At 36.1% G+C, this 23,331-nt stretch overlaps 1 protein-coding gene and 1 pseudogene across 1 annotated transcript; both read right to left on the bottom strand.

The window, feature by feature from the left end:
* Positions 1-518: 518 nt before the first annotated feature.
* On the bottom strand, positions 519-7,411 carry LOC113181067 (olfactory receptor 1J21-like; annotated as a pseudogene).
* A 6,643-nt stretch (positions 7,412-14,054) lies between these two features.
* On the bottom strand, positions 14,055-14,993 carry LOC113181068 (olfactory receptor 1J21-like). Its single transcript, XM_026386441.2, has one exon. It carries the CDS (start codon positions 14,991-14,993, stop codon positions 14,055-14,057), a length of 939 nt encoding a protein of 312 aa, XP_026242226.2.
* Positions 14,994-23,331: the final 8,338 nt, after the last annotated feature.

The raw sequence follows: 23,331 nt of genomic DNA on the forward strand, positions 1-23,331 counted from the left end.
AAGAAAATAAAATACAAAAAGCATTACAAAATTATACACAAAAGTATAATCATAAACCCACCAGTAGTAAAATTATAATCATCTTCAGAAAGCCAAAAAAAAAAAGCTTTGCTACAACCAGAGGGGGTGTGGAGAGGGGGGAGACAAAGATAAAAGCTGAGACTACATAATAATTTAAAATGTATTTAGGACGAGAACAAATGAAAAAAGAAAAATTAGGAGTAGGTAATTAGGCAGTAATATTTATAAGATTTTCAACATTAACAATTAAACATAGACAAAAACTATGTTCCTTGTATAACACAGTTGAATAAATTATGTCACATCAAATTCACTAAGGAACAGGTTTGGGGGTGTAACTCAATGGGCGAGCTTGCTTAGTACTGTGAAAGGCTCTGGGTTCCATTTGCAGTAGTCAAAAAAAAAGATTTGCTAAGAAAGAGTAATTCAGAGAGGAAATGATACATGTACAGTATCAAAGAAAATCTCACATCCGGCAATTGTGAAAACAGTGGCCATCACGCTGAAAATATCCCCCTACTCAGGACGTTTCTCAGAGCGCCTCTCATATCCCAATTCCTCAGATTGTAGATAAAGGGATTCAGCGTGAGGGTGACCAGAGTGTAGAACACAGACACAATGACATCTTGTCTTTACTGCTATTGGATGAGGGGAAAAAGTAGAGTGCAAGAACTGCTCCATAGTATAAAGAAACTACTGCTAGGTGAGAAACACCTGTGGACAAGGCTTTGTAGATTCCTTGACTGAGGGTCTTCTCAGGATGGTGGCTGCAATGTGGCCATAGAGACCAGAATGCATACAAATTGTGCAGAAATGACCACAGTTACTACAGTGAGGATGACCAACTCATTGATGGTGGTATCAGAGCTGGACAGCTTAATCAAGGCAGCAAGTGGAAGTGGTGGAGAGTGTTGTCTCTAAGGAAAGAAAGATGGGCTAGCAGGAGGGTGTGCACAAGGGCACCAGCAAAGGACAAGACCCAGGACATAATGACTAGCAGCAAACAAAGGCTCTAACTCAAGATGGTGGTGTAGTGGAGGGGATGACAGATGGCCACATACCTGTCATAGGCCATTTAGATCAGAAGGAAGCTGTCAACACCTCTGAATAATAATTTTTTTAAAATCCTGGCAAATGCACCCAGAACAGGAGATAAATTTATTTTGCATCAGCATATTCATGAGCATTTTTGGAGCCATAACTAAGAAGAAAGAGGTGTCAGTGAGGGCCAAGTGGCTGAGGAACATGGGGGTGTGGAGGTGAGAGTCCAGCCTGATGAGCAGGTTGATGAGCAGGTTCCCCAGCACCGTGGTCAGGTACATGCCCATAGAATATGCCTTGCTCCTCTGGCTGGATGGGGAGGAGGAACTCAGACACACTGCTCTGATTATCCTTCCTCGTGCTCTTCTTGTTAACTTTTTCTACACACAGAAAAGAGATGGAATGTGAAAGAATCATAAATCATTGTGACTATTATGTAATAAAAACATGGCTTTAAACTAGTCAGTAAGTGCATTCCAAAACTTGAATATCTCAAGTTTTTTGCCACTCTAGTGGACTAGTGATATTTTGGAGAAAGGATATGATGTGTATACCTCGGAAGACATAACATCTTTGAAAAAGAATCCATGAAACATCCAAAGGAGCATAAGATCAGGCCAAATCAACTCAAGGACTCATGATGGAGATCCGAGATTAGGAACAAGGTGGAAGGACAGGTCAGTAACCAATTAATAGAAAAATGAGTGGACGATCTCGAATGATTTGTTAGCTTCTCTGTCTTAACCATCTCCTTGCCTCTGAAATACACTTTGGCTAATGCTTTAATTCCAGGAACCAGATCAAATGCAGAGAATCAAGTGGGAAACTTTCAATCTGTAAGATTTCAGCATGTACAGAGGTGGTGGAAATAATCCTACAGACAGACTTAAGGTGTAAACATGAGTCAATAACAAAATATCAAATGGCATACCTTGTCATACAGCCATCAGTTCTTTCTCAAAGAAAATTTTTTCCCATTTCATCGCCCTTTCTACAGGAATTTCCAAGGAACACAGAGGAAAAGTAGGTTTCTCTTTCAAATTCCCATTTTGGTTGCAACTTGAAATAGATCATTTTTATTCAAGTCCTTTGAACAACAGAAAATACTTGCCATTTCAAGTTAGATGCAGGATCTGCCAGAGAACAGACGCTGTAAATGTCTATCTAGCATAAGGAAATAATAACTTCTCCATTTTTTCTCTTCTTAACCTAGTTTTTAAGCTGAAAATTCTTAACTGATATATTTCTTGTGATGATCCTAAGATTTCTTACCTTATAATCATCAGTCCTCTCTCTTTCTTCAAGTCAATTGGACTCACACATACCCACATGAACAATTATAAAGAAATAAGGACAGAGAACATGATGTCTGTCTGTTAAACAATAGAATCCATGTTCTATACAAATCTATTCAATCTGACCATCTATAGGAGAGCTAGAGATTTAAGTAAATAACATAAAAAATTTTAAAATAGCTTGCAGTTTACTGGGTCAAGATCAGATTATAGCAAGTCAGGAGGGTCATCAGGAATCAAAATTAAAGGTAATTACAGCAGTTTAAATACAAAGCAATATTTGTCTACACCTGGATTATGGCAATGAAGATGAATAAAATTCCAGAGATTAAGTATAAAATTTGGAAGATATCACAAAATCTAATGAAATTCGAAGATAGACAAACAAAAAGTTTTCCAAAATCCTCTCAAAATGAAATATAAATCAATTTCAGATAAATAATTCTATACAGATATTTGATTTTATCCTATCTTTTCAAAATTTGATTAGATACTCAGCTGGAGATAAATTACCCTTCAGGGAACCATCTGTCAGGTTTCAGTGTGAGGAGGTGTAGAGTCTAGGAATGAGAAGCACACACTGGATACACACACATATATAGCACAGAAACACAAACAATGATATTACCAAATGTAAATTCCATTCCTGTTTGTGACTTGGTCTTTCCTATGATGAGCACAGATACCTTCAGCTGATAGCCACAGGAATGTTCTTGCATTTTTCTCTAGCAGACACCGAATGCAGTGAAGCAAGTGGAGTCTCTAAGGGGCTTAAATTTCCAAAGCAACAGGAAACCGAGTTTTCAGTTCAGAATCAAACTATACACACACATACACACACACACACACACACACACACACACACACACACACACACCTGTTCACAGCTGAACTATGGGGAAGTCATGGGATGCCATACCTCTATCTCCATCTCCAAATTAGAGGGGGGGGGGAAACAGATACCTTGCTTTATTGCTTTCTCTTCCCTTGGGAGAAGACCTAGATATTGCAGCAGGCCTAAGGGATTTAACTCTTGGAAGAATGCTGAGATTAAGGGCAAGACAGCTATTGGAAACCTGGTGATGCACAAGGCTTTTTGCCTTCCCAGTTTACCTTGGGGAAAACTCGAATCAAAGTGCATCATAAACCAGGGTAAAGATTGAGCATGATAATCCAAGGATCTCGGTGATGAACTCCATATTATTTAAAAAGCCCCAGAAACACTCTAATACCTTCATTCTCTGACTAAAAGAGTGAAGAAGAATATATGTCATGGTCACCACTGGACCCTGAGGAATGGAATAGAATTTCTATGAATCTAACTCGGTGGAAAACTATCACGTCATCATTAGATTGCGGCAACATTCTTACAATAACATAAAATGACCACTCAATATACACATTCTACTAATTACCTTACAAAACTGATCTCAAATCCATTAAGTACATTGCCAGTTCCATTTCTTCCTGGTAGAAAATGAATATCATGTGCTCATTGTTCAAGGTGAAGACCTATGAATATTTATAAATATTACTATTCAGATTTCCAGTTTTCCCAGCACAATTTTTGAAGGGATTATCTTTTTTTTCAACACATGATTATGGCACCTTTGTCTAGGATGAAATAACTGTATTTATGTGGGTTTGTCTCTGTGTTTTCTATTCAGCACCATTGGTCTTCATGTCTGTTTTGGTACCAATACCATGCCATTTTTGTTATTATAGCTCTGTCGTGTAATTTAAGGTCTAGTATTGTGAGGCCTCCTATTTCACATTTCTTGCTAAGGATTGCTTTGGCTATTCTGGGCCTCTTATTTTTCCAAATGAATTTCATGACTGCTTCTTCTATTTCTATGATGAATGTCATCAGAATCTTAATAGGAATTGCATTAAATCCATATAGCACTTTTGGAAGTATGGCCATTTTGACAATATTAATTCTGCCTCTCCAAAAACCTGGGATATCTTTCCATCTTCTGAGGTCTTCTTCAATTTCTTTCTTTAGTGTTCTGTAGTTTTCATTGTAGAGATTTTTCAACTCTTTTGTTAGATTGATTTCCCACTTTTTTTTTTGAGGCTATTGTGAATGGGATAGTTTTCCATTTAATTTCTTTTTCAGTTGATTCAATGACCATGCCAGTAATCATTCTCTTTCTTCTCTCCTCTTCCTCCTCTTCTTTCTTCTTCTTCATCTTCATCATCTTCTTCTTCTTCCTCTCTCTCTCTCTCTTCAGTGTGAAGATATAATAAGTTACCTATCTGAAAACAAAGATAAGAGCATCAAATCAGTTAAAAATTTGATCTTGGATTTACAGCCTCCATAACTGTGAGAAAATAAATTTCTGTTTCTGTTGTTTAAGCCAACCAGAGTATGGTGTATTTCTGTCAAACCAAGAAAATGGAGTCATGTATGTACATATGTACAAGTATATATTTTAGAGATGCATATACATAGCAATAAAATGAAAATGATCAATAAAATAAAATAATTAAATTCTGCCTGGTCATTTCCTCCTGAGGAGAGACAGGAAGATAGTATGTGGATAGCTCAAAAGTAGATTCAAATGAATCTTTTTTAAAAATAAACATTTGTTAATGGAAGTTAACATTCATAGATAAACATGAGCATGCAGGAAATGCACAAGTTCATGAATTATGACAAGAGAAATACACTATGTAAATATCAGCTGGATAATGAAATAATCCTCCAGATTGTCCTCCTAGTCATTTCTTCTGAATGTAAATATTATTCTACTACCACAATTACTCTTGGCTGATTTTTACCTCATAAAATGAAATGCAAACAAAGTCTGTATTCTTTTTATATTTTAAACCGTTTTATATAATTTCATGTAAGTATGTGCTCAGATACCAATGAACCAGTCCATCCAATTGGGGAAATACATATCAATACACAAAATATCGACATCACTTCAGAAAGTTTTGTTGAGCTCCTTCTCAGCCAATATCATCCAGAAGCACCAGAAATTTTACTGCTTTAACAATACATTAATGCATTAAAGGTGGGGGGGTCTGTGGCTCTGGTACTGGATGTAGAATTTGTACTGGAGCCAGAACTAGATCCATATATAGTACTATAGTGATGCCAGGCTTGGTTCTAATTTGAAACTACAATTACAGTTGACATGACATGAAATGAGGAAATTCATACCCAACCAAAGAACCCTAGAAAAATGCTTGAGGAATACTATATTCAGAAATAGAAGAAAGATAACTAACATGATAGCATAAAAAGTATAAATCCCACAAAAGGAGTAGACATAGAAAACAGGAATAAAAAAATAATCAAACATTATCAATACAGTAAACCATCAAACACAGTAAGAATGGAAAAATGAACAAAGCATATTTAAAACAACTGGAAGAAAATCAACAAAAAGACAGGCAAAAATCCATACATTTTAACAATAACTCTGAATGTAAGTGCTCTTAATCCTTAAATTAAAATTTTCACAGTGGCTGAATAAATTTTAAAAACAAGAACCAACAATGTGCTGACAATAAGAAAGTCACTTTACCAGTAAAGACACACTCAGAGTAAAAGGGAAAATAATAATCTAAGCAAATGGAATTCTAAAGCAAGCAGGAGTATTTTGTCATATACTTATATATAACAAAACAGATTTTAAGACAAAAAATAAAGGACATGAATACATAATGATCAAGGGATCAACAAATCTATATGCAGCAAATGTCAGAGCACCCATTTTTATAAAACAAACACTATTAGATCTTAAGAGAAAGATAGGCTCCAATAAAATAATAGTGATCTACCTCATTATCACTGATGGGTAAACCATCCAGATTTTTAAAAATCTACAAAAAAACATTAGAATTAAACTATACTATAGATCTATAATTCTTTTTACACACATATAAAAATAAGACACTTATTATGCTAAAGAATAGATTTTATTCTCCATTTTCTCCAAACACTAAAAATAGCACATGGCACAGTAATTCAACACACAATATAAACTGACATATGCAATCAGCTATCCCACAAATAACTCTTTTAAGTCCTTAAAAACTTATACTTTTAAATGACCTTTATTAATAAAATTATCAATGAACAATGAAAGAGTCACTTCAAAAAAAATCTTACTGTAAAAGACCTCAACACTAGGACTTTTGTAAAGAAGATTCTTGCTTTGCCTCTCTATGTCTGAGCCAGAGCAAAGAGTCTCAAGTTCCTTTTTGCTTAAGGTAACACTGCTAGGTTCCTAGTTTGAGAGGATTAAATTTAATATTGCAACTTTCACCATAGAGCCCATATTTAAACAGCATTTCAAAGTGGAAGGAGTATGAGAAAAAAAAACTCAAATTTTGCTGCAGATCAAAATTATTCTATGAGATGCAGAAATGGCAACCGCTCGCCATGAGCTCAGCAAGATTCAATAAAGGTACAGTGGGTAGACTATACAAACATTCACGTGCAGGAGGTGATCAGAGACAAGCTGATGTCTGGGACAATAGTCCTTTGGAAAGAGTAGAGATCTCAAGATGCATAAAGGATTTCATGTTAAATCACCATGTGCTCGTCTGATTTTAAACTGGCTATATCAATAATCACCTGAAAGGCCTTCCCAATTCTGAGTGTCTTTTAAGCACAATTTCAAACATGCTAAAAAAAATTTCCTTCTGCATCCATCAGCTTTTGGTGAGTGAACTCGGCTTACTCCCTGCCTGGTCACACAGAGCTGAGAACCGACCCATGGCCTTGGTTGGAGCAGCTGCGGGAGCTAAATTTGTTCCCATGAATTTCTTCAAATATGGAAGCTCTTTGTTGCCATCGTGAAGCAAGAGATTAGTGTCACTCGGCTCGTTTTTCATTTCCAATGATAACGACTTACTCTGTGAATTCCCATTTACATCAACTGCAGACTTACCCATCCAGAAGGGTACATCTGCAGGCAAGGGCTCCCCTTCGGTGATCTTTCCTTAGGGGTACGCAACTGTTTGTCACAGGCACCTCCACCCTCCCCCTTTGCTTCGGTCAGGCAGGTGCCCAGGGTCCCTCCTCCGTCCCTCATGCTTTGTGTTCTTTGATGGAGTGAGCCCAGAGTGACACCTTGTCAATCAGGAGAGGGTCTTCCGGGGATCTCAATGACAATCTGACCGTTGAGCATCATGGAAGCCAAGAGTAGAGGTAGGGGAAGTTGATCGCAGCCGCGAGGCCAGGTGGAAAAAGATTAAGTGCGGTCAGCCCCTTGCACAAGACCCCACAGGAGCCGGCGACTGGGCCCTACAGAGCCGCAGCCATATAGAGACTGGAGCTCCCACGGCCCGCCAGCCTGCTGTCCCTGTGCCCCGTCCTCCAGGGCCTCCGCCCCTGCCCTGGCTTGCTTGCTGGGCTCTCAGGGAGCCTGGGAGGCGGCAGTGAGGCCAGCGGGCGGCCGCTGGGCAGCCATCCTTGGGTCACATTAGGGGAGCGCCTCTGCGAGCCGCCATCTGGTCAGATCTGGCAGATCAAACCATCTTAACAAGCATTTACAGAATATTCCATCCAACAGCTTCAGAATACAGTCTTTTCAGCAGACCATGGAACTTTTTCTAGAATAGACCATAGGTTAGGCCACAAAATAGGAATTAACAAATTTTTTTAAGATGAAATCATGTCCTGGGTCTTTTCGAGTCACAATGTAGAACTAGAAGTCAACAGCAGGACAACCTTGAGAAATTATACCAACATATTGCCATGAACAACACACTTTTGAACAAGCAGTGTGGGTCATTGAGGAAGTGGAAAATTTTCTTGGGAGAAATGAATGTGAAAAAGGAACATACCCGAACTTGCAGAAGCTCACATTACACTAAAGAGCTATCTATAGTAATAAAAACAGCACGGTATTGTCATCAAAACAGACATGACAACCAATGGCATAGGAGACAGAGACAAACTCACATGTATACAGCCATCTGATACTTGACAAAAGTGCCAAAAATAGCTGGGGTTGTGACTCAGTAGTAGAGTACTTCCTAGCACGTGTGAGGCACTGGGTTCAAGTCTCAGCACCATATATAAATAAATGAATGAAATAAAAGTCCATCAACAACTAAAAAAATTTATAAAGTGCCAAAAATATGCATTGGAGAAGCCATAGCCCTTTTTTAATGAATGGTGCTAGGGAAACTGGATATCCATATGTAGAAAAATGAAACTAGGTTCCTATCTCTCACTCTGCAAAAAGTCAACTCAAAGTGGATCAAAGATTTACAAATTAGACCATAAATTGCAATTGTCAGGGGACAAAAACAACATCCCAACATACTGGAGCAGACACTAAATTCCTTAACAAGACTCTAAAAGTGCAAGAAATAAAACCAAGGATCAAAAAGTTGTTAGAGTCTGTAAACAAGTCAGGATGGGGCCTGGCATTTTGCCAGGGGGAGTGGTTTGTGGGTGGTGCCAGTGAGCCATTAAGTGTGGAGATTCCTTATTGGTTGACTGCTGTATCTAGTTTATGTTAATTAAGATAAGCTGTGTGGAATGTATATATACCCCTCCTGTCCTGCACTCCTGCTGTTTCAATGTATACAAGTTGCTCGCCCCCCCCCCTTCTTTTGCTGCAGCAGGACTGTGGCAATAAGTGGAATGGCATCATATTAAAAAGCTTCTGCACAGCAAAGAAAACACAAACACACAGAGAGAGCCTGCAGAAGGAGAAGATCTTTGCCAGCTACTCCTCCAACAGGGGATTAATATGCAGAACATATAAACAACTCAAAACACTTGACACCAAAACACAAATAACATAATCAAAAATGAACAAAAGAACAAAACAGAAACTTCTCAAAAAAAGAAATACATATGGTCAACAAATATGTGTTAATATGTTTTTAAATTATAGGAGACTTGAAAGAAGAACATATTTGTTGTTAATATTGTTTTCTACATTTGAAAAATCTGTTGCTATGAAAAAGAATACACTGAGTCATGCTATGGTAATAAATAAACACGACTACCAGCTTTGAAGAGTAATAAGAGGTTTATTATATGTATGTGCATAAAAATACATGCAATTTATTACAAAGCCTATAGTTTTAAATTCAGAGTGAAAATGTTGAGTCATGGTATAGATTGTTCAGTGTTAGTCATCTTCCCACATATTAAGATATCATAAATTCCCTTTTTAAGCAAATTAAGGAGTAACACATATCAAAATATAAAAGCATGATACACAGATTATACAGAAGTATACATACATGATAAATAATTTATATACATGAATTTTTATTTTTTATTTTTTTTATAAATTTACATCCTCAATTTTTTTAATTATTATTATTTTTTATGAGAGAGTGATGGAGAGAGAGAGAGAGAATTTTTAATATTTATTTTTTAGTTATCGGCGGACACAACATCGTTGTTTGTATGTGGTGCTGAGGATCGAACCCGGGCCGCACGCATGCCAGGCGAGCGCGCTACCGCTTGAGCCACATCCCCAGCTATACATGAATTTTTAAATGATAGTGTTGGCATTATAAAAGAGTGGAGAAATGTTGAAATAGTAAAATTAATTTGAGGTCTTTCATTATGCATAAGAAAAAATATTTAAAGGAATTTTTACCTCACACTACAGTAAAAATAATCAACTCCTTTATTTCAAAGACTTCCAGGGACTAAAGATAAAGTTTAAAATTTTTACTTAAAAACATGGCACACTATTCATTAGGTACATAGGCTAAGGGAGTACCTTTGTTAAAAAAAAAAAAATCTCACATATATTTGGTTAAACAATAGTTCAAATCACATTATTTTACTAGCTAATGCCAGAACAAAATTCTTTTGAGGTGGAAATCTCAAAGTGATATAATCACGGAGTCTTGTTGAATTGTTACCAAAGCAGATACTATTTATGTTCAATTTTACTAACTCCTGATGACATCTAGCTTATTTCTTATTACATGGTATTGATTAGATCAGCTGCATGTGTTTTACTCTAGGGACACAATTCGCTTCTATTTTCAAAAGTTACAAACTTCCCCTTGATTCTCAAGAATCTGTTGCACATATAAACTGTCTGTCATTGTGTGTGTGTGTGTGTGTGTGTGTGTGTGTGTTGAATTGGTATTAATATGAAATGTTCTAGAGGGGATTCCACTGGGGTATTCCTACTACTGAAGCAAACAATGCACCCCTGTATTTGCATAAATAACAGGAATATAAATCTACCCTTCCTCAGCTTCTGCATTTCTCCTGATGCCACATCCCTTACTTGTTGTCATGAAAATATTATGATTGCATTGTGATTTTCTTTAAAAAATCACTTAAAAACACCAATTCATCATAAAATGATGTATTAATAACTTCAAACACATTAAAATTAACTATTTTTACTACTGGTAGATTAAAAAGTCAAAATCTTTATATGAACACACTTGGCAATATAAAAATAATGACAAATATCTATAGAAGCACAATTCACAGTAGCCAAGTTATGAAACCAACCCAAGTCCCCTTCAACAGATGAATGGATAAACAAAATGTGATACACACACATAATAAAATTTTACTCATTCATAAAGAAGAATAAAATTATGACATTTGCTGGTAAATGGATGGAACCAGAGAGCATCATGCTAAGTGAAATAAGGCAGACTTAGAAAATCAAAGATTGAATGTTTTCTCTCAACTGTGCAAATGAGAGTGAAACAGGGAAAATAAAGGGAAGTGGAGGTCACATGAAGATAGGAGGCTGATAAATGGAGCAGAGGAAGGAAACTGGAGGAGAGAGAAGAAGGTTGGAAAAAGGGAGAAACTGCAACGAATTGACCAAATTATGCTGTTTCCACATATGCACACACCACAGTGTATATCTATAAAGCACCAATTTAGGGGGTGGGAGGGGAAGGGAGGAGGTATGGGGTTAGAAATGATGGTGGAATGTGATGGACATTATTATCCAAAGTGCATGTATAAAGACACAAATTGATGTGAATATACTTTGTAAATAACCAGAGATATGAAAAATTGAGCAGAAAATTTTCCCTATTGGCCTATCATTTCCATGATTAATATCTTACATTGGTATAGTGACTTTGTTACAATTGAATCAATATTGGTAAGCTAAAATTGTTGAAAGCCCTGTGATTTACACTAGGATTTGCTGCAGCCTGGCTGGCTGGGCAAACTAACGGGGGGGGGGGGGGGGGGGGGGGGGGTGACGAGGAACTTGTGTAGATTGATACAGCAGGAGTGGGAGCCATTTATTGTAGGACAGGAGGGGTATATATACATTCCACACAGCTTATCTTAATTAACATAAACTAGATACAGCAGTCAACCAATAAGGAATCTCCACACTTAATGGCTCGCTGGTGTTACTTCACAAACCACTCCCCCTGGCAAAATACCAGGCGCCATCCTGACTTGTTTACAGACCCTAACAAGGGTTCACTCTCTTTATTCTACAGGGTTTTGCTTTGATTGTTTCTCTCTTAGTTTGGTTTTGACTACTGCATAATTACATGTATCTAAAGTTACAGGGTCATACAGAATAACTTTTGGCCCTAAAAATTCCCTTTGTTCTACTTATTCATCCTGTACTTTCCCATACCACTGTAATCACTGATTGTTTTACTATCCCTGTTTTACATTTTCTAGAATGTCATATGTACCTGTAAGCATATCCTATGTAGCCTTTTCATAAAGGTTTCTTGGTATAACTATTTTCTAGAAGAATTTAGCAGTTATAATTTGTATATATACACTTGCCCTACAATCAAGTAATTCTTCTGTATATATAATTTACATAACCCTTTGCATATACACACTGTATGAATGCACATAACATTGGTAGCATAATACCAATACAGTAAATCCAAAAAAATGATCCCGAAAAATAGAGGAAATAAATGTGTTATAGTCTCACAGCAGAAGTTGAAAATATTTAAATGAATTTGACAAAGATAGTAAGAAAAACAAAGGAAAATAGAATAAGTCTTTTATTTTATATATTATGCATTAAAGAGTAGGAAAGATTTTTTTAAATGTGAAAATTCTTACAAAAAGTAAAGGAACAGAGAAGATAGTAAAAATACCAGGTAACTTCAAAAGGAATGAAAATACAATTCACAAATGACCAAAGGAACTTCAACATATTGTTAATTTTCTAGATATTTCTAGCCAAGATATTGTTTAATGAATATTTATTTTAATATTTTTCTTTAAAATGTGATCATATATCATCTATATATGAATACACACACATATATAAACATGCTACAGATGTCAAGATCTCCAAACAATAAGAAAAAATATGCCTGGCACATATATATAAACTGCAATTATGTTATATATGTTATTTTGCCTATATGTTATTTCAATATTTAGTAGAGATTAAAGTAAAATTTCCAATAAAATTGGTAAAAATATTACGCGGATTTGAAAATTATTCAAGTGGCTTATAGGTCTCAGGATATGACTTTACGTACGGTAGTCTGATTTCCAGTTTTATGATATTGCTAACTTAGTGTTAGATGCCTACTTTAAAAAAAAAACTTCTGATAAATTTAAATTGCCTTTTTCATACCAAATACTAGAGTTAAAGTAAATAACAATTTTTGTCATGCTTGCAAGCATGTTTGTCACAGTAATCAATGTATAGCAATGAAGTTAAGTAATTTTGACTTGGGTAGTCTTTGCCTCAAAGACTAAAACAACACATTACCATTTCAGATGGAAACAGAACATTTAGATAGTTGAGGGAGGGAAATGCCCTTTTCATTTTCATAATAAAATATAGTGAACTAAATTACACTGAAGCCTGACTTGAACTCGGTTCAGGTTGCCTAGAATTCCAACATCCTTTCTAGCCATTCTCCAGTCCCCATCTAGATTGGCTGAAGCCCCTGATGTGAATGGGATTCATCCCCCAGGATTACACCACCACCTGGAAGGACTTTAAAACTCTCTCCTCTCACTACTTTGCTCACACCCACATAACATCTGAGACCTCGAGGACTCCATTCAAGTTTATGTTTGACATTTGGGGCATGCGCCTGTTGTATGGGTACTACTGTCCTGGCAATTCCACAGACAGAAAGCCATCCTCTGTAGTTTGTGAAAATGTTTTGGAAAACGATTATGAAATTAGAATCAGCTGGAAAGACTAAAAGGGAGAGGGTAAATATTGTTCAATGAATATTAAGTTATAGTAGGAGAAATAATTTGTGTCCTACGGCACAGTATAGTAACTGTGATAATGATACAATATTATGTATTTCAAAAAGCTAGAAGAAACAGTCCTGAATAATTTCACACAAGAAAGTGATAAATATTTGAGGAGATGGATACACTTTCTTTTGATTTGGATAGTATACATGATATACATCATGTATGAAAACATCATATGTTGCCCTATAAATATGTACCATTTTTATTTGTCAATTAAAAATAAAAACATATAAAAATATATATTTTATAAATAAATATATAAAATAAAAAATATATTAAAAATACAAAAAGCTATTTAAACAAAAGTAAATCTAGATTTCTAATTAAGGTTACACACAAAAATTAATTCAAAGGGAATATAATTAAAGACAAAAATAAAATTATAGAGCTAGGAAAAAGATGAATTATTATTTAAGAAATGAGAAACCTGTCACAAAAGTCTACAAACTATCAAATTTTTAAAAGACTGATACACCTGATAAGGAAGATAATGCTCATCATGTTGAAATGGTTCCTCCACTGAGGATGTTTCTGAGAGCTCCTTTCATGTCCCGATTCCTCAGACTGTAGATAAAGGGATTCAGCATGGGGGTGACCAGAGTGTACAACACAGACACAATGACATCCTTGTCATTAGTGCTATTAGATGAGGGGACAAAGTAGAGTGCAATAATGGCTCCATAGTACATAGAAACCACAGAGAGGTGAGAGCCACATGTGGACAAGGCTTTACAGATTCCCTTGACTGAGGGTCTTCTCAGGATGGTGGCCCCAATGTGGCCATAAGAGACCAGAATGCATATGAGGGGAAGGGTAACAACGGCTGATCCTACAGTAAGGACAGCTAACTGATTGATGGTGGTGTCTGAGCTGGACAGCTTGAGTAAGGCAGAGAGGTCACAGAAGAAGTGATGAAGAATGTTGCTTCTAAGGAAAGAGAGACGGGCTAGAAGGAGAGTTTGGAAAAGGGCATTGGCAGAGGATAAAATCCAAGACACAATTACTAACAGAAAGCAGAGGTTCTGACTCATGATTCTGGGATAATGCAGGGGGTGGCAGATGGCCACATACCTGTCATAGGCCATTGAGGTCAGAAGGAAGCTGTCAAGATCTGCAAATAATACGTAAAAAAATTCCTGGGAAATGCACCCAGCATAGGAGATGGATTGAGTGTGCGTCAGCATGTTCATGAGCATCTTTGGAGCCGTGACTGAGGAGAAAGAGATGTCAGTGAGGGCCAAGTGGCTGAGGAAGAAGTACATGGGGGTGTGCAGGCGAGAGTCCAGCCTGATGAGCAGGATGATGAGCAGGTTCCCCAGCACCGTGGTCAGGTACATGCCCAGGAACAGGGCGTAGTACATGCCTTGCTGCTCTGGCTGGATGGGGAGCCCCAGGAGGAGGAACTCAGATATGCTGCTATGATTATCCCTCCTCATGCTCTTCTTGTTACCTTTTTCTGGAGACAAAATAAGAGATGGAAATGTGAAAGAATGAGAAGTCCTTGGGACTATTATACACCAAAATCATGACTTTGAAATAGTCAGTAAGTGCATTTTAACCTGAATCTCTCAGGCTTTTTGCCATACTGATGGACTAGTGAGGGTCAGGGAAAGGATAATATTTGTCCACCTATAAAACAACTGAACATCTTTTGGAGGTACCATGAAACATCAGAATGAATATCGAATCACACCAAGTTCCACTTGAGGAGCTCAGTATGGAAATTTGAGATTAGGGAATTAGTGTGCATGACCAGGTCAGTAATCAGCTAATGGAAAGACTATTAGATGGTGTGATGTCTAATGGTTTTTGACCTCTCTTAGCCTTCCCCCATGCCTCTGAAATATATTTTGCCTAATAATTTGTTTCCACGGACTGAATCAAGAGCACACAGTGGACTGCTTTGGATCTATAGGATATTAAGATCTGAAGACTTGGTGGAAGTATCATATGGACAGGTTGAGGCATGGGTGCTAAGTTATGAATCAATGTCTATAGCATAAAATATCTAATGACACACCTTGCAATAGGTTTATCTGTTCTTCTTTTAAGAAAGTCCTTTTCCACTCAAGGTTCTTAACTTTCCATCTCTCTTTCTAAAGGAATTTTCAAGGGGTGAGGATAAAACTTCTGTTCATGTTATTTGTCCACCTAGAAAACCCAAAATTAACCACCTTGGGAATTCCCTCAATCAAACCAAATCACCCTGTTGAAGTCATTATGGTACTGGGAAATACTTGACTTTTCCAGTCACTTCTTGAATCTGCCAAAGAGTTTCTTGGTTCCTGCCTAGCAAAAACAAATGATACCATTCTTCTTCATGATTCTTAGCCTAGGTTTGATGCCAAAGATTCTTTTTAATTAGCACATTTTAATTATATATAATAATAGGTTTCATTGTGGCATATTCACACATGTTAAAACATACTATGTATCCTTTATCCATTCATCCTTTGATGGCATATCAAAGAATCTTAACCAGTATCTTTGTTATATTTCAATATTTTCTACATTGCATATATTATAATTCCTCTCTTTTTCTCCTTCAGGTCAGTTTAGTCTTGGACATACCCATGTAAGCTAACACAAAATAATAGGAAAACAGATTATAATCTGTATACTAAAAATTACAATAAATATTCTTTATAATATTTGTTTAAATTGCAATGTTTGTAAAACTTGTTTAAATTGTTGGGGAGTGATATTGGCTAAATTCTATTCTTATATTGTATGCATGTACAAATATGTAATGATATATCCTATTAATACACACAACCATAATGTACCAATAGAAAATGTGGGGGAAAGTAGGGAAATTATCATTTGATAGCTAAGGAAGTGTCTCACTATCTGACTTAACATAAACTCATAAACTCATTTGGGGAATTTAACTAAAGTTTAAATAACAAATCTCTCAACTTGATTGAAATTATCTTTAAAATTCTTATATCCTTCAGCACACTATGTTAAAAATTATATTAATGTGACCTTGTGAGCTGACATGGATTATACTTTTGGTTGTTACTTATCACCATGTTAGTAACAATCAAGTTCATCAAAATGAAAATAGTAATTAGCTCTCATTTGGGCATATTGGTTGTTTCTAATATTTTTCTATTTTCAGCATATGATAAACATTGTTCTTATATCATTTTTCACAAACAGCATATATATCTGGAATAAATATCTGGAATTCTCAGGAATGGAATTTGAGGGAAAATATTCCTGGTTTTGATAGAGTGCCAGATTACCAGAGGCTAACGTGAAAAGGAAGTCAATTCTTATTATTGTTAAAAAGGAGTCTTTAATAGAAGAACATGTCACCAGAAGATTATGAAAATGGGAATTCCAGTTTAGTATATGGAGTCAACAGAGTCGGAGCATTTAAGAAACAGAAAATAGTAGACCATAGTCAGTCTGGGAAATACACAAGGTGGAGAATTGAGAAGTCAGAGTATATAAAACCCTTTACACTATCACAGAAATTTTAATCTATTCTAGAACAGTAGTACACTCAAGTAAAGAATTAAATAAAGAAGGGATTAATCTTGCTGGCTTCTAGATAGGGATCAGATTATATCAAGGAAAGAGTGTCAGCAGGAATCTGAATAGGAGGTGATTACAGCAGCTCAGGTACAAAATAATACCTACCTGCACTTGTAATATGGAAGCAGAGATGAAGAAAATAATAGAGATTTATGATACAATTTGGAAGAAACCCCAACAAACCTAATGGGGTTAAAGTTAAGAAAACGAAGTATGTTTTCCCACATCTTTCTCAAAGCTTAGAGAGAAACTATGCTATGTGAAGTTTTTTCCTGTTATCTCAAATTTTGGATCAACACTCAATTCAAAATAAATCACTCTACATGGAGCTGTCTGTCAGAGTGTGATATGAGTGGGGTAGTGTTTAGGGATCATTTGTACAAACTGGACAAACACACATAGACATAAAACCCAGAAGATTGTACTACTGAATGTAAATTCTACACCTGCTATGACATCGTCCCTTACATGATGAACAGAGATACCTTCAGCAGCAAGTCTTAAGAAGGTTCTTCCATTTCTTCTGGAAGGCACAAAATAGAATAAGCAGGTGGCATTTCTAAAGAGCTTAAAGGTCCATTGCAACAAGGAGACAAGTTTATTCTAAACGATTTAGAATGCGCATAGGATATACATTTGTTCACAACTCCTGAGAAATCAGTGTAAACTCTGATTTTCAAACCATGGGGAGGACCTGGGGAGGGGTGGCAATCCCCCATCCCAGATCTAAATTAGAAACCAGTAAGATCTAATTGCTTCGTTGCCTTTGGCTCCCTTGGGGTCAGAGGCTGAAGCAGGCGTAAGAGTTCATCCTTGGAGGAATAATGACAATAACCACAAAACAGGCGTTAGGAACTTGGTGATTCATAATTCTTTTTGTCATCTCAATTGACCTTGGAGAAAGTATGATTAAGATTCTATAACAAGGGTTGGGGATGTGGCTCAAGCGGTAACACACTCATTTGGCATGCACGGGGTGCTGGGTTCAATCCTCAGCACCACATAAAAATAAAATAAAGATGTTGTGTCCACCGAAAACTAAAAAATAAATATTAAAAATTCTCTCTCTCTCTTAAAAAAATTTTTTAAAAATTAAAAAAGAGAAAAGATTCTATAACAAGCCAAGCTGGAGGTTGAGATTGAGAACAAAAGTTTCTTGCTTTTGACCCTATGCTATTTCAAGAACTTCAGAAAAAATCAAATACTATCACTATGATCAAAAGAATTTAGAACATTAAATATCATCATTATTAATAATGGATTAAAAATGAATAAAATATAGTTTCTATAAATTTCAATCTCTTTCTTAAAAGCATTCTATTCTAGTCTATTCAAGAAATGTACATTTCTAGATACCATGAACATGCACATTTCCTACAATAACATGAAATAATCTTTAATGCTTATTTTTTCACCCAACTTACAAAATCAATCCCTAATCCATTTTTTGTAATCCTAGAATTTCTTCAATTCTGGTAGAAAATGAATATCATGCATTCATTGTTCATGTGAAGATGTTTGAATATTTATAAATGTTGTTAATTTTGTTCTATTTATGTTAAATTCAAGTTTTACTGAGAACTGCTATTCGAGTAGAAATGTCCTATAAGATATTTAAACTTCCAGAATGGTTTCTGGCTCCTGTCAATCATGGTTGATCATCTGTTTCCCTTATGTTAATACTCCAGTTAATTTGTCTGTTTTGTAGAAGTCAGGGGTTGACAAAAAAAACTTTTATCTCAAACACAACAATATCATTGACACCTCCCTCTTTTCTGACACTAAAGAATATATATTAAAAAAAAGCTCATGAGATGGCAGATTAGAGGAAGGGTGTACTCCCCAGGAGTACCACAGCAATTCTGTAGCTCAAGAATCTAAAAGTGGGAAAACCGCTCCTCAGCAAGGTGAACGACTAAGAGAATGAACTGAAATCTAATGTTGGACAGAAAAATAATCACAGAGACACAGAAAGTTAGAAACTTTGATCATAACCTAGGAACGGTACTTTACAGATGCACTTCCCACCACTGAGGGGATGGGAAGCACAGAGTGAGAGAAAAGCTTGGTGAGTAAAATTGTCTTGGGAGAACCAGTGGAGTAGAGAGAGGGTTTGATCTGAACTGATACAGAGATGGTGGGAGAAGTTGGGTGAAGAGTATTTCAGTTCACTCCCTGAAGGGCAGATTGTCCATAGCAGTCAGAGATCCTATGCAGGAACCAGTTTTGAATAACCATGTGACAGTGAGCACAGTGAGTTGTGAGATTAGGAAATCATAGGAAGACACCAGCCTGACCCAGCAGTTGCTGATTGTGGGGTCCAGAGTGTGCCTAGACCTATGTGATTGAAACAACACAGAGAGGACAGTGCTGGGTGGCACTGGGTGGGCATAGTGAGGAGAGAGCCCATCTTGGTGCTGGCATCCCATATGAGCTCTACAAAGATTCCAGTAGCCAGTCTGACAACTAGGTCTGATGTCCAACTCAATGCTCCTCTTCAATGTAGTTTTTGAAACTCTCATCAGAGCAATCAGTCAAGAGAAGCAAATTAAAATGATACAACTATGAAAAGAAGTCAAATTATCATTTGCTGATGGAAATTTCCTGTATCTAGAAAATCCAAATAACTCCACCAGAAGACTTCTAGAGCTGATAAATAATTTCAGTAAAGTAGAAGAATAAATGATGAACATTCATAAATCAATAGCTTTTCTCTACTCCAATTGCAATTCTGCTGAGAAGGAGGATCAGGAAAACTGTCCCATTTACAATAACATCAAAAATAAAATAAAAGACTTGGGAATGAATTTAACCAAGGAAGTCAAAGACCTCTGTAATGAAAACTACAGAATACTGGATAAATAAATTAAAGAAGACCTTAGAAGATGGAAAAACTTCCAAGTTCTTGGGTTAGCAGAATTAATATTGTCAAAATGCTATACAGAGTTAATGTAATCTCCATCAAAATATCAGTGACTTCCTTCACAGAAATAGGGAAAAAACAGTCCTAAAATTCATTTGGAGGAATAAAAGATCCAGAATAATAAAATAAATCTTGAGTAAAAAGAATGATCCTGGAGGCATTACAGATTATACTACAGAGCTATAGTAATAAAAACAGCATTGTATTGTCATTAATATAGACATTAAAACCAATGGAACAGAAGACAGAGACAACTCACATAGTGACAGTCATCTGATACTTAACAAAGATGCCAAAAATATATGTTGCAGGAAAGATAGCCTTTCAACAAATATTGCTGGACAATGAGATTTCCCATGTGGAAGAATGAAACTAGATCCCTGTCCCTAACCCTGCACAAAAGTCAAATCAAAGTTGATCAATGACTTAGAAAACCTAGGATTAAAACCAGAAACTCTGCAACTACTAAAAGAAAACCTAAGGTCAATACTCCAACTTTTTGATACAGGTACCAACTTCCTTAACAAGACCTTGAAAGCAAATACAAGAATCAATAAATGGGGTCAGCATAAAATTGAAACCCTTCTGCATAACAAAGGAAATGATAAAGAGCTTGAAGACAGAGCTTAAGGTGTTGACAAAAGAATCCTCTGACAGAGGATAATATCCAGAATATATTTTAAAAATTCAAAAAGTTTAACGCCCCCCCCCAAAATTAATAATAACCTATCAAGAAATGGACAAATGGACTAAATAGACATTGCTCAAAAGATGGGACACAAGCAGCCAACAAGTATAGAGAAAATATTCAATATCCCCCACAATCAAGAAACTATAAATAAAAACTACACTGAGATTTCATCTCAATGCAATCAGAATGACAATTAGAAGAATGCAAATAATAAGAAAGGCTGGTGAGGATGTGGGGGGAAATCGTTGATGGGACTGCAAACTAGTAAAACCATCCTGGAAAGCATTTTGGAGATTCCTCAAAAAACTAGCAATGGAACCACCATATGACTCAGCTATCCCACACCTTGGCATTTATTCAAAGGAACTTAAATCAGCATTCTATAGAAATACAGCCACATCAGTGTTTATAGCAGTGCAACTCACAAGAGCCAAAATATAGATCTAGCCTATGTGATAAATAAGATGGTACATATACACAACAGAGTTTTACTTAGCCATCAAGAAGAACAAAATTATGGCATTTGCAGGTAAATGAGTGGAACTAGAGAATATCATGTTAACTAAAATAAGCCAGATGCAGAAAATCAAGAATTGAATATTTTCTCTTATATGTAGAAGCAAGAGTGTAACAAAGGGGGGTGGGTGTTTAAAATCATAAAGACAGGATAGGTCAGTGAAGTAGAAGGAGATTGAGGGGGAGGGAGAAGGTCTTAGAAATGGAAGAAAATGTGGAATTAATTTGACAAAATTATATCATGTATAAATATGCCAGTGAATTCCACCTTTATGTATGTGCAAAAAGTACTAATTACAAATAAATGAATGAAGCCAGGTGCGGTGGTTTACACCTGTAATCCCAGTGGCTCAGAAGGCTGAGACAGGAAAATCATGAGTTCAAAGGCAGCCTCAGCAATCAGCGAGGCCCTAAGCAACTCAGGGAAATTCTGTCTCTAAATAAAATACAAAAAACAACTGAGTATGGGGCTCAGTGGCTGAGGGCCCCGGAGTTCAATCCCCAGTACCAAAATAAATAAATAAATGAATAATTGAGTGGAAGATCGACAAGTAGAAAAGAGGAGGAGGATTAGTGGAGGGAAAAGGAAACCTGGGGAACTGGGGAGTGAGATGGAGTAAGCTAAATTTTATCCATGTATGATTATGTCAAAATGAATCCAACTACACCTTTAGAAAAGAAAACAGTAAGTTCGTGACTCTGCTTGGTTTCTCATTTAACAGCATGAGGAAAAGTAGCTCCTTGAATTGACAAATGACATTATTACTTCCCCAGGTACTTAATATCATTACCTGGATGACCTTCATCTATGTCTTCTTCCACAGCAGGTTTCTCTCATCTTTCTGAATTTTATTCAAAACATGCTCTATGCTTTAGCTTGTGATTCAGTAATAGAATGCACTCAAAGGTGCAGCCACAGCAAAATTGAAAAACCGGCTAATAAAATGAACAGGGATTTCAGAAAAACAAACTTCAAATGAGCTAATCCCTACCTACAAAGATGATCAACCTAAAAATTAACCAAAAAGCCATACTGAAACCTCAGTAACAGTCCTTTTTATATCAATGGATTGAAAATTTGTTTTGAAGATTGTCTTTGAAGACAATGGTATGTAGTATTTGGATGTCATAATCATTTTAATATAGAAACAATGTAGTACTATGATTGAGAATTGAAAAACTTACATTGCCATGGATCATGCATTCTAACATCAGTTTAAACCCCAAATATGTCCTTTACATGTACAACTGAAAACAAATAAGCAGATTCACAAGCAACATTGACAATTCTATTAGAAAAGCAGGGGTGGGGGGAAGTTCAGCAATCAATAAGTTGTGATAATTTTACAGAAGAGATACTGTAGTATGACAATTCTATGTCATACTAAATAAATTTTAAAAAATAATAATGGAAGAAAAATGCAAGTCTCCAATAATATGGCAAAACAGAGAAACAAAAATTTTCATATAAATATATTGTTAGAGACTGAATGTTTGTCTCCCTTCCCTATATATTTATATATTGAAGCCCTACCCATGAATGTTGTAATTAATTAAATAATATTAAGGGAAATATCTCTGATAGAAAGACATTATGAGAAGGCAGCTGTGGTATGGTATGGCAGGCAGAGGGTCCTCAACAAGAAACCAAATGAGTTGAAACATTGATCATGTGTTTATAGCCTCATGAACAGTAGAAAAATAAATCTCTATTGTCTTTGTCTAAGCCAACTAGACCATTGTCTAATATTATGATAGCCTCAAGCAAGTAAAGTCATGGTCATAGATATGTGAAATATAAATATATGTTTCAGAGATCAACAAATACATATGGAAATAAATTACAAAACCAAAAATCATAAACACAAAATTTGAAATTTGGACTAGTTATTTCCTCCTGAGAGGAGATGGGAGGGTATCCCTAGAAGTGCATAATAACACGTCCAAAACAATGCTTCTAAAAACCATTTCATGTATTCAATGTCCAAAATCTCTCTGTTGGAGTCAGAAGACAGTATGCTGGAGTGTTTAAAGTCCTGGGTTGAATGCTAGTTGGTATCATAGAGGATGCCTCTGAGGCTGGCTGACTTAGTAAGAT

This window comes from Urocitellus parryii, chromosome 4 (genome assembly GCF_045843805.1).
Source record: "Urocitellus parryii isolate mUroPar1 chromosome 4, mUroPar1.hap1, whole genome shotgun sequence".
NCBI lineage: Eukaryota > Metazoa > Chordata > Mammalia > Rodentia > Sciuridae > Urocitellus > Urocitellus parryii.

What these genes read in the sequence shown, in the direction of transcription:
- LOC113181068 (XM_026386441.2), bottom strand. Translation starts at nt 14,993, where the DNA reads ATGAGGAGGGATAATCATAGCAGCATATCTGAGTTCCTCCTCCTGGGG.